Below are 12,582 nucleotides of genomic sequence, written 5' to 3'. Positions count from 1 at the left end.
AAAAAAGAGCAGCCTGGTGCATTAAGCTCCCGCTATGCGCGGGGTCCAGGGAAGGACATGACCACAAGGGTGTATTCCATAGGGTGCTCGTTAATAATCAAGAAGGAAATAAGCCATTCTCTTTAAATGTATGGAATAGAGAATAATCTCCAAAAGAGAAGGACATTTCACAAGTGCAGCAATAACAACAACAACAACAAACCCAGTATAATCCCATATAGTGGAAACTAGGAAGGGTAACGTGTACGCAGACCTTACCCCTACCTCGTGGAGATAGAAGGGTTGTTTCAAATAGACCCTCGACTCAGTAAAGCATAAGCACAACAGTAATGAAAAGAAAACAACCACAAACAACAGTGAGGAGCCATGGACATTTCACAAGTGCAAGCTAGTTCAAACTTTGCATCTCAAATGCAGGGTAACTCCTTTATTAAGATTTTACATCAAACAACAGCCATCAATAATGAGTTTGTATGAGCCATGAGTAAAGAGTTTGTTCCTGCAAACTCGTAATGTTCCCTGGTGACTGTTCGTAGCAGCCGAGAGTTTGAATTTAACAGTAATTTTGCCATCGTGTAAAACACACACATCTAATGCAGACCTTGAGTGAGGGCACGAAAACACTTCTCAATTCGACGTAATTCCTTTGCAATATGAATCATGTATGGTCTATCTTCACCCTTCGAGAGCGTACATCTCTTAACAAGATCTAAGTAGTCATCCAATTGTTGTTGAATATCTGTTCCACGCTCTTCGGCCAAAATGGCAGGATCCGCTATATCCATTACATTACACTCTTCAATATTGGATTAGACGCAGTTGTTGGGCCATTCTTTTATCTTGCCATCAACCATATTCACTTTCTTTCCCGTTAATAGCTGGAAGAGAAGAACTCCGAAGCTGTAGACGTCAGTCTTTTGAGTAACAATTCCCGAGACCATATATTCAGGATCTGCATACCAATATGTTCCGCAAACAACGTCTTCTACTTCCAATTCTCCTGGAGGCAATGATATGGAGTATGAGAAGTTCATTATTTTGGCAACACCGTTATTTTGATCTATTATCACATTCGATGGCTGTATATCTCTATGGATGATTGGCGTAGTAAATTCACTATGGAGATAAACAATTGCTGAAGAAATCTCATTGGCAATACGCAATCTACGTTCCCAAGATACTGATTTTTTAGCATGAGATATAGCATCAACATATTCATACACAAGAACTGGTTCCGGAAGCTCTAGGCAGCAACCAACAAGTTTTAGCACACTCTTGAGATGACTCATCTGAGAAGTAATTGCTATATCTCGGCATATGTTATTGAGATTTTCAAAATATTTAGGTGGGACTAACCTCATTAAAACGCGACGGTTGTCTAGTGAGGCCATAACTATATGACTGTTGAAGATCTCCATGGTATTTTCAAGGTGTTTTATTGCCCTGTCGATTTCTGTGGCACTGAAGTAACGGAGGGGAATTTGGCATTTTCCGTCGCATAAAGCAATAAACTCCTCTAGCAGTGCACTTCCATTCTTTAAATACTGCTCTTTCTTCAGCTTTTCTGCAGAGGCAGAGGATGATATTAGTTTCCTCATGAGTCCCCTGAAGTGATGCATCTGATCTTGCCAAGACCTCTTGCAAAAATAATGACTACTAGTTAGTAATTAATCTCTATTTTTTCAAAAAGATTGACACTATTTCCTTATTAATCTGTTTCAAAATAATTGACATCTTTAAATATTTCCTTATTAAGAAGCATTTATAGTCACCCAAATGATACGATAGATTTCAAACCATAAGTTTCAAAAGTTTTACAGCCACACAAAATTTGTGGCTTATTTAAGACCACATGTATCAAAAGTTTTCCATTTTTTATTAAAATTTGTGTCAAATCAAACTAAAATAATCTCTTTGATACGGAGTGAGTAGTAATCTAGGAGTCACCAGTAGTAAGAGATGTGGTGGATGAATGGATTCATCTACCCTTAATCAGAGACCTCAAATTTCAGGAAAAATCTCGTGTGAACTAATCTTAATGCAGGGGGCTTAAATTCAACAAGGCATCACATCATCACTAGTGGAATCATAAGGAAATAACTCTTTTTTTAAATATAAAAAAGAAAAGATTTTCTCGCCCACGTTTTAACTTTTATTAAATTTCCTGGTCTTGCTACCAACTACTCTCCTTGTTCTAAATTAAATATTCTAAATTCAACTTTACGTTTTTTTGATACATTGTTAAACACTAATATTTAGCAAAATCTTTCATAATTACATGACTTAAATCCCCACGAGTAAAAACTCCATTTCCTTGAGCACATCTTCCGACATCAACAAATCTTTTTCATGTGTACATTTCTTTGCCTTCCTCTACCTGTGTACAATAGTGGCATTCTTAGCTTCTAGCAAACATTTACGATTTCAATGACAGAAAAAAAAAGAGAGCAACTTCAAAAGTGAAAAAGCAGCAAGTAGTCTATACAAAACAAGCTATTCTTCAAACAATGAACTTCACATACAAGAAGGTTCTGCTCTATTAAGATTATACATCAAACAACAACAATCAACAAGTTTGTAAGAGCTATCAGTAAAGAGTTGGTTCCTGCAAACTTTCAAAATTCACTGATGCATTATTCCTTGCAGTCGCGATACAAAAGATGTTCAAGAAATAGTAACCTGTCAACCTGCATGAAGAACCAAGAAGATCTTTAAATTTTGTACCTTTTACGAATGCAATAACAGAACAGGATCGCCAGAGTAAAACATCGTAGGGTGTTAAAAAAGGATCGAAACAGCAATGGCTGATCCATCAGAGAGGAAGGATGTAAAAGATGTGCATTAGCAGGACTTAAGCCAAGACCAATCAGTTTTCAAGCTATACAAATAACATTCCAAAACCCATTCTTCGAATTGAGCAATGCAATATTGTTGAGAGCCCCGTGTATTGAGGATCAAAGGCCAAGTCTCAAATATTGTTGAGTGCTAGGACAACAATGCTTTGGAAGGGGAAAAGGGGTGAGAATGCAAAGTAGCATGACAATTCAGTCAAATTAAGATCGATATATCCAAATTTTGAGCTTTAAATTTTAACCTTTAGGATTTCCTAAAGTAATCCCTTATAAGGACTAAATTTCACATCATTCAAATACAGAGAGGTAAGAGAAGTTAAGGTCAACAAAGTGTATAATGTACATATTCTGAATTATGCTAGAACAAAATGAAGCTTAATGCTTCGAATAGAGAGTATGAAAGTTGTATAGTTCATTTAGAAACATAACTCTTTTGTAGCATTGTATACACATCAATAGAACTCTAATACATTGTTGCAAAACCTATGTTAAATTGTTTGTTACCATTCATGTGCAGGTACACGGTAGAATATCTGGAAAGAGTGTCAGGTGAATCATGATGCAATTTTTTATTAACTGCTTTATTATCAAGCATGTTAGTTATCGCATGGGCAGAGCTAGAAGGTAAGTATAGGTTCGGCCGAACCCATTACTTTTAGTCCAAACCGTGTATTTGTAGTATAAAATTCACTAAATATGTACAAAACTTAAATTCAAGCCCAGTTACTAACATCTGATGTCGTTATCCTAGAATTTAAAACCAATAAAATTCAAATCCTAGCTCCGCCTCTGAGTTATTGCAAAGAAGATTATTTGTTGCATGGACCCTTTGTAACGAAAAGCTAGCAGTAAAATAGCTCATGTAACAACTCATCTTTATAGATGGCACCTTTGGATTTGACCTCCTTTCAGGATGACGTAAAACACAGTGGTACAATAACCATATCTTTCATTTTCCTCACAAAGTTATACATGTAACATAGAGGTGACTAATATTAACAATCCAAAATTTAACCTTCATGCAGAAAGCTAATGAACAGCTAATCCTTCAGAAACAAGAAGAAAAACCAGTCAAAGATTTCACATGGACTAAACTGGCTCATTACCTGTGAAGCTTTCTTGACTCTGAGTTTGGCTTTCAACTTTTTCATTCCCATCATCGGGAAATTTGCTAGGCCAAGATTTAGTTCCTAAATCAAGTAAAACCAGACTCTCCTTGTATGCAAACAGTTCTATCATCTCAGGATTCCCTTGGAAGTGAAGATCTTGAAATTGCTGGTTCATAGGGTCATAAAGTGAAAGGTCCCCCTCAATGGATTCGAATATAACTTCGCCATTCTTAATAAAACATAGGGGCCAAGAGATTTTGAATGAGCAATCAATTTTAAACTGATGGCACCAAACTTTTCCAGAACAATCCTCTTTCATCAACCATATATGCCACCAATCTAGTGATTCAGGGCCATGAACAAATAGGTAAAGTGAATCACAGAAGACTGAAAATGATCCAGTTAATGCACCATCGTCGAGGCAAGATTTTGGAAGCTTTATCTCTTCAAAAACGTGGTCAGCCATATCGAAAGATACAATGAAGTCATCATATAAAGTTTCGTTAACTTTTCGTGCAACCCAATATATAGATCCATCTAAAAATGCCTTTGCCATATGGCTAGTAATAAAGTATGAAAGATCAACTTCAATCTTTGTCCAAGAATCTGTTTTCAATGAGTAAACTTCAACAATAGGCGGAAGTTTTGGGGGGTCAGTTAGATTCATTTGCTCAGAATACAAAATCCTTACCACCTTATATTCATCCAATTTAGGAACGCAACCAAAACCAAACACTACATGAACAGGAACGTCAGGAAGCTGAACGATAGAACTGCTAACATTCTTGACTATTTTTGTGGCTGGATTCCAAAAATACATGTTGCAACCAGATCTAGGAGCTATAGGGTAAAGAAGAAAGAGAACACCATTGCAACAGCCAAAGACTTCAAAACTTTTAGTTGATTCCCACAAAGGAAATTCCAATTTCTTGTGCTTGGTAAATGTTTCATCGCAGAACAAAGTGCAACATTCCTTTTCCCCAACATCTAAGATATCTTTACTGATCAGATAGCTTCTCTTATATGATGAATGTTGATTCATATGCATGTTAACAAAATGAGGATCTCTAATGAGATTACACCAAGATTTGCAAACACACCTGAATTGCATGAGAGCATTGACAGGAAGTCTTGACAAAATATTTGTCATTTCATCACCAGGTGGATCAGCAGAGATCATCGTGCTTTTTAAGATAGTAATCGAAAAAAGAAGTGCCAAAAATTCTCCCTGATGCCTAGCAGAAACAACTTTTACAAGATCAAAAGAACAGGAAAATTTAGCACCAGTAAATGAAGCACTTACAACTCTACCAGTTAGGTAAGGTCATAAGTGAGAGAGGGACAGAGAAAAAACTTTCAAATCTGGGGAAAAATGAGGACTATCAGAGACACCACTGAAACACAACTGTCACGCTGAAGAAAAATAGGAAGAGTGGTGAACAAAAGGAAGGTGGAAGTTGGAGAAACCGACAACAATTAATGGGAGAGTCGGTGGTGAATAAAGAGATTGACACGGAGCAACCGAAAGGAGAAAAGAGGATAATAAAAGGAAACAAATAGGATGTGGACAATTAAATCACTCACAACAATGTATCTACATATGAAATGGAGATTGATGGAGAGGTGGAGCTTGGATTCTATATAAACCTTCTCTACTTAGTTAACATTAGTTACCAAGTTAAGATGATGCCTTATTTTGCTAAGTTAGGATCTTGATAACATCATAAATGTTATAGCCACTGAAATATTGTGTTTCAAGAAGATTGAACAAGGCTGAGTATTAGACAAGTGCTCAGTTAGAAAACATGAAGCATATATAAAACTGAAAAGGTCCTAATAACCATAACCAATACCACATGATTCGACGTGTGTAAGAAAAACAGTTCATCATGTTTAATACCCTCACCATTTGTCAACTTAACATCCAAGGAACAAGTTGTGGGTACATGTTCCCAAATACTACTAAAAGTTTCGTGTAAGGCACGGACCTACATAATCCTTTTCTGCTGAAACATACTCACGCTCAATTTAATTAAGGAAAGCAACTATAGTTTTCATTTAATGAAGGTTTAATAAGAAAAAAAATGATCTTTTGACTATGAACCGCTAAACACACGGTAATGAGCATGTGAGACTATCGAAATAGATATTACCCACTAATCATATGCAGAAAGTATCCCAACAACAACAACAACAACAAACCCAGTATAATCCCACATAGTGGGGTCTGGGGAAGGTAGTGTATAGGCAGCCTTAGCCCTACCTTGTGAAGATAAAGAAGTTGTTTCCAATAGACCCACAGAATGTATCCCCTTATCTGCAAATCACACAGAATGCTAAAATGTATAAAGTTCGAGTCATTAATTTAGTAAATTTAGAAGCAAAGTCCATCAGCAATTATACTACCCTATTGATTGTACTAGTTCCACAGTGCAACAAATTATTAGTAATCCTCCCCCAGGTTTAACCTGGCAGCTAACTTCCTCTTTTCTTTTTATGTTTGTTTCCCACCCAGTGTCTGACACGCGTTTTGGGGTCCGACTAATCAGGATTCGCGCAGTAAAGTCCCACCTTTGAGGTAAAACACTCCTTACCAAAGGCGACTCCATACCCAAACCTGAGACCTCTTGTTAAGACCAGAAGATTACTTACCATGCCACCACAACATTTGATGGTTTGATGGTGGTAGCTAACTCCCTTCGTCTTGATCAAAATGCAAATATTGTGGTGTCAACATAAATTAGGATATACTGAGCTGCACATAATTCAAGATCATATTATTCAGGCAACCCTAGGCTACATAGCTCAATTTAATCAGTGATCCAACTGATCGCAGACAGAGAAAGAGTGAAAATTATTCAGATATGGCTATAACATCAATTTGTAGTGTTAGAATTTATGTAAAAGGAAAAAAAGTCCCGAGTCTAATAACAGAATGACACGTCAAAATATTCTGTTTTTAGTTCTCTAATGCATAAGAATTAGAAGAAATAGAATTTTCTGGCCTTCAACATTATTAGCACAATTGAAAAAATTGGTGAGAATACAAATAGAGCTGAACGGACACAGATAATTCAATAAAAATTGAAATGTGATTAGAATATTTGTACCCTTCAATTGTAAGCTTAATTAAGATTTGAATCCATTACCACATGCGAAACTAACAAATATGCGAAGTAACTCGTAAAAGTTGCAAATAACTATGCCAAATTGAAGTTGAGGCTTTCTTTATGAATTTGAATTGCAACACTGTTCATATTGTTACAGCTAAAATCGCTGGAAAAAGAATAGGGAAAATCTGCAACTCGGTTTCGCCGGAGAAGCTCGCCGGAAAAATGGACAGCGGAGGGAGATGAGTAGTCGTTGAACGAATTGGGCCGGGCAAATGGATTTCACAAATGGCCATTATGCCTTTTTTGGGGCAAGGGCACATATATCCATTACCATTATTTACAAATTAGCCGTTATTTATTTTATCCTGAAATTTAAATTAAAAATTTTTAACTTCAGGACAAATCGTAATATTTTTATTTTAAAAAATTAAAATTTAGGATATACGGACTAATTTTTAAATAACAGCCCTTTATAGTGGCTATCTGGTATTATTCCTCAATTTTTTTTCACCAAGTATAACTATATTTTCTCAAAAACCGAAAAACATAACTTTTCGATAAATTTTTTTGACTCTATCTTTTTACTTTTTTCACTCTAATAAATAATAACTCAAAATTACTTTTTCGTAAAGTACTTTAAAAATTAGAATAAAGTATTTTTAATTATAACAAAATAAAAAAAATAAAAAAGGAGATAAGAGTAGACTAGTCACATAATCCAGACAAGAAATCTAGAAAAATAGAGAAAACGACGTGTGGATTATTTTCTTCACTTTCGGAGACGTGTATTGATTTTGTTTGACTAGTTTATCTTTGTCACCAAGGCCTAAAATTTCCTTGGTTACTAAGGCTTTGACATTTCACTTCATAGTTTCTTAGATTTTCTTCTCATCAAATATTTAATACTAGAATTTATATAATGGTATTATATTATAATAAAGGCCCCAGAGCATTGTGCTTGTGAGTGGGGGATAAGAATATGGAGATACCATATTACAGCTTAAAACTTACAATTTTTTCATTTGCAATTATCTTTGTACTAAGATGGGCATGGAAAATCTTGAATTATGTGTGGTTAAAACCAAAAGAATTGGAGAAATGCATCAGACAGCAGGGTTTCAAAGGAAACTCTTACAAATTCTTGTTTGGGGATATGAAAGAGATAAAGAAAATGGGTGAAGAAGCTATGTCTAAGCCAATCAATTTCTCTCATGACATGATTTGGCCTAGAGTCATGCCCTTCATCCACAAAACCATCACCAATTATGGTAAGACTTCATAACTTCAATTATTTTGTATACACTAATAGTTGTAATATTTTTTTGAGGGGTGTGGTCCTAGACTCTGAGTAAATACGGGATGCTTTATGCATCAAACTATCAGTATTTTTTAACTTATTGCAATAGATTGTTTGTCTTATTTTTCAAGTAAGTTGTTACGAGTAGTTGAGTAGTTACTTATAGTTATATTTTAATTGATCCTATCATATAAAAAAACAATTATACTGTCAGTCTATAAAAGTTAAATTATACACACTAATACTATCAAAGAATTTCAAACTATTATGGGTCATTTGGTTGGGAAATAAATTATCAGATGATTAATTATCCTAGGATTAGTTATCCTATCCTCCTATGGAGATAAAAGAATACTATAATCCCGGAATAACTAATCCGAGATTAGTTATACTACGATTTAATCTCAACCAAACGTTGGATAAACTCATCTCAAATTTAATTCCGCGATTAATTATCTCTTATCTCTCGTACCAAACGAGCTCTTAGTGTTGTTTTACCTATTGTAACAGCTCATTTACCATGTTTCATAAAAAGAATATTTACACGAATAGCTGCTAGATTTATTATTTATTTTTTTAAAATGGTATATATAGATTATATACGGATTTTTAATTTAAACGGATGGACAGACCACTATTTGATAGTGGTTTCACCTTGTAGGTAAGAATTGTTTTGTGTGGTTTGGGCCAAGACCAGCAGTCCTGATCACAGACCCGGAACTTGTAAAGGAGGTGCTAACGAAGAATTTCGTTTATCAGAAGCCACCTGGCACTCCACTCACAAAATTGGCAGCAACTGGAATTGCAGGCTATGAAACAGATAAATGGGCTACACATAGAAGGCTTCTCAATCCTGCTTTTCACCTTGACAAGTTGAAGGTTTTAGTATGAAAAGCTTTGTTATCTTCAATTTATGTTACTACTCCTCCCTCCTTTTCAATTTATGTATATTTGTTTTCTTTTTAAATGAATGGCTATTTTCTAAATTCGAAAATAATTTAACTTATATATACTAATATTGTAAATATATACACTATCAGAGTACTCTAACATGGTGTAGCATGTTATGTCCGCCTTATTTTTGCAGATTATTAATTTACTTTTTATGGATGGTTGCATGTAGCTGTCTTTTAGATGATTTGATAGTATAAAAATTCATCAGTGTACTCTTCAACATATTGTCGCATGTTATGTCTGCATTATCTTTCAGCTTATTAGTCTACTTTTAATGGACGGTTACCTTAAGATATCTTTTAGGTGACCTGTTAGTATAAAAGTTCATCAGTATACTCTAACATATTGTAACATGTTATATCCGCCTTATTTTCTAGGTTATTTGTCCATTTTTAATGGATGGTTACATGTAGTTATCTTTTAGGCGAACAGATAGCGCAAAAATTCATCGGTATACTCAAGATTAAAATGTTGCAGCATGTTATGTTTGCCTTATATTTCACGTAAATAATTTATTTTTAATGAATGGTTACCTTTAGCTATCTTTTAAGTGAGTTGATAGTGTAAAATTCATTAGTGTAATATAATATGTTGTAGCATGTGACATCTGCCTTATTTTCAATCCACTTTTAATGGACGACTTACATATATTTATCTTTTAGATATGACCTAATAGTTTAAAAGTTTTTTTACATGAGTAATTTATAGAAGTTAAACTCTTATTGTTTATGTTTTGCAAACTTAAAGTTGGATGCTTATTAATGTGCAGCATATGCTACCTGCATTCCAATTTACTGCTTGTGAGATGTTGAGCAAATTGGAGAAAGTTGTCTCACCAAATGGAACAGAGATAGATGTGTGGCCATATCTACAAACTTTAACAAGTGATGCCATTTCAAGAACTGCTTTTGGCAGTAGTTATGAAGAAGGAAGAAAGATTTTTGAACTTCAAAAGGAACAACTTTCACTAATTCTAGAAGTGTCCCGCACAATATACATCCCAGGATGGAGGTAGAGTTATTAACTTCTTTGGATTATAAATTAAATCTGTTAGATAATGTTCCAATAATCTTGAAAAAGTATTGCCAATCCGGTGATTTATGAATCTTGAAAATGAAAGGAATTTATTTTTAGATTCATTCTTTGACATTCTAAATTTATTTTGTTTTTAACAAATACCTTTTGATAAAGGAGCTTGGAGCAACGCTAATAGCCTGTTTGGCCAAGCTTCTAAAATCTGCTTATTTTGAGAAGTTCTTTTTTTAAAAATACTTTTCAAAAAAATACTTTTGGTGAGACATTGGTCAGAAGGTGATTCACCCTAAATTCAAGAGTAGAAAAAACATTCTTAAATACAACGTTGAGTGACAGTTAAATTCCGGAGATCGATGATGTGGTTATCATTCTTCCGTTTGCTCTTGGATGAGACTAAGTATCTTTAAGAAAGAAGCGTGTTCACGCGTCTCTAAGCCTATCAAGTTTCTTATTGATTATCTAACAATAATATTATCAATATGTTTTAACAAAATCATCACTAGAACATTTAATTTTCTTGTTTGCAACTTCATATTAAATCTCTTGAACTGCAGGTTTTTGCCAACAAAAAGGAACAAAAGGATGAAGCAAATATTTAATGAAGTACGAGCGCTGGTATTGGGAATTATTAAGAAAAGATTGAGTATGATTGAAAATGGAGAAGCTCCTGATGATTTATTGGGTATATTATTGGCATCCAATTTAAAAGAAATCCAACAACATGGAAATAACAAGAAATTTGGTATGAGTATTGATGAGGTGATTGAAGAGTGTAAACTCTTCTATTTTGCGGGGCAAGAGACAACTTCATCTTTACTTGTATGGACTATGATTTTGTTGTGCAAACATCCTAGTTGGCAAGATAAAGCTAGAGAAGAGGTTTTGCAAGTGTTTGGAAGTAGGGAAGTTGACTATGACAAGTTGAATCAGCTAAAAATAGTAAGTATTGTCTACATATTCAATTATTTTGAACTTTTTTCTTAATAACGGTGATGCTCGGATCAATTTGTGCACACTTCGAACCGTTTAAAAACTTTCTTATGGTTGGCGCTTACACCAACCCAAGATGACACGTGTCTTCACATACACTTATCACTAAACCATAGTTCTTAATACACATGGTAAATTGGTATGGTTTGGTGTAAACACCAAGTACGAGTAAGTTTTTTATACCTGAACAGATACCTATTACTAGCATAAGTACCAAAAACCTTTTTCCACTCAAATTTAAACAGATGGAAAGAAACTACCTAGAGTTGTTTATCTCATACTGGGATTTAATTTGAACCTTGGAGCGTGTTTGCTTTAAAGAAAATATTTTTCAGAAGAAGCTTTGTCTCACTATTCAAGACTATCCGAGATTTAGAAAATGTTTCAAATGGACTATCGAATGAAGAGAGTTATTTTTTCCCTTTTAATGAAAGATATTTCTTAAGAAAAATATTTTTTGATGTTTGATTGCCAGAAAATGACTTATATTTTCCTTCAGAGCAAACACACCCCTGATCTTTCATAGTTTTCACCCACGTCATGTACCAGTAGACGACACCCTTGAATGTTTCACCTAAACATTAGACCCTTTTATTTTCAATCTTCCAAAAGCCATATATTTTGAGGGCAATATTCACTAGTTTGATCTATCTTTTTATAGGTAACTATGATCTTAAACGAGGTCTTAAGGTTGTATCCAGCAGGATATGCGATTAATCGAATGGTAACCAAAGAAACAAAGTTAGGGAATTTATGTTTACCAGCTGGGGTACAACTCTTGTTACCAACAATTTTGTTGCAACATGATACTGAAATATGGGGAGATGATGCAATGGAGTTCAATCCAGAGAGATTTAGTGATGGAATATCCAAAGCAACAAAAGGAAAACTTGTGTTCTTTCCATTTAGTTGGGGTCCAAGAATATGTATTGGGCAAAATTTTGCTATGTTAGAGGCCAAGATGGCAATGGCTATGATTCTGAAAAACTATGCATTTGAACTCTCTCCATCTTATGCTCATGCTCCTCATCCACTACTACTTCAACCTCAATATGGTGCTCAATTAATTTTGTACAAGTTGTAGAAATGGTCAATTTGGAACTTGTTATGGAACTTTTATCATTGTAACAAGCCATATTGAGGGAACACGGCTTGAGGTTAGATCCTTGTGTGTCGCTACTCTCGTCAATGATGTCTTGTTACCTCAGGATACTCTGTCAAGTTGTTCCTTA

At 34.6% G+C, this 12,582-nt stretch overlaps 3 protein-coding genes across 11 annotated transcripts; 1 reads left to right on the top strand and 2 right to left on the bottom strand.

Annotated features, from left to right (window-relative positions):
- Positions 1–809: 809 nt before the first annotated feature.
- LOC142161661 (serine/threonine-protein kinase ZRK4-like) lies at positions 810–1,619 on the bottom strand. The gene has a single exon (XM_075227560.1). It carries the CDS (start codon positions 1,617–1,619, stop codon positions 810–812), a length of 810 nt encoding a protein of 269 aa, XP_075083661.1.
- On the bottom strand, positions 862–7,376 carry LOC107825474 (F-box/kelch-repeat protein At3g23880-like). Of its 9 annotated transcripts, none has more exons than XR_012697517.1 (6): positions 6,225–7,376; positions 5,062–5,196; positions 3,959–4,948; positions 2,279–2,377; positions 1,357–1,564; positions 862–1,000 (listed from the first exon to the last, which is right to left on the bottom strand). XR_012697517.1 is itself a non-coding variant. In XM_075227114.1 (3 exons), exons 1-3 carry the CDS (start codon positions 5,078–5,080, stop codon positions 2,683–2,685), a joined length of 1,014 nt encoding a protein of 337 aa, XP_075083215.1. In that variant the 5' UTR covers positions 5,081–7,375; the 3' UTR covers positions 2,463–2,682. The 9 variants fall into 9 exon arrangements, 2 of the variants coding, with proteins under 2 accessions (XP_075083215.1, XP_016507841.1); XR_012697516.1 differs by having other exon boundaries at positions 3,959–5,196; positions 6,225–6,278; positions 6,614–7,376; XR_012697515.1 differs by having other exon boundaries at positions 3,959–6,278; positions 6,614–6,716; positions 7,111–7,376.
- Positions 7,377–8,040: 664 nt separating this feature from the next.
- LOC107825461 (cytochrome P450 CYP72A219-like) lies at positions 8,041–12,478 on the top strand. Its single transcript, NM_001326151.1, is given in 5 exon segments — positions 8,041–8,342; positions 9,033–9,250; positions 10,095–10,336; positions 10,915–11,299; positions 12,012–12,478. Coding segments are annotated over 5 exon segments (1,557 nt in total). The 5' UTR covers positions 8,041–8,053; the 3' UTR covers positions 12,435–12,478.
- The last annotated feature ends 104 nt before the right edge of the window (positions 12,479–12,582 follow it).

The sequence above is a fragment of the Nicotiana tabacum genome, chromosome 12 (genome assembly GCF_000715075.1).
Source record: "Nicotiana tabacum cultivar K326 chromosome 12, ASM71507v2, whole genome shotgun sequence".
NCBI lineage: Eukaryota > Viridiplantae > Streptophyta > Magnoliopsida > Solanales > Solanaceae > Nicotiana > Nicotiana tabacum.
This window is presented reverse-complemented; position numbering and strand designations above follow the sequence as displayed.

Excerpts from the sequence above, each read along its gene's own strand:
- LOC142161661 (XM_075227560.1), bottom strand. The coding sequence starts at position 1,619 with ATGCATCACTTCAGGGGACTCATGAGGAAACTAATATCATCCTCTGCC.
- LOC107825474 (XM_016652355.2), bottom strand. The coding sequence starts at position 5,141 with ATGATCTCTGCTGATCCACCTGGTGATGAAATGACAAATATTTTGTCA.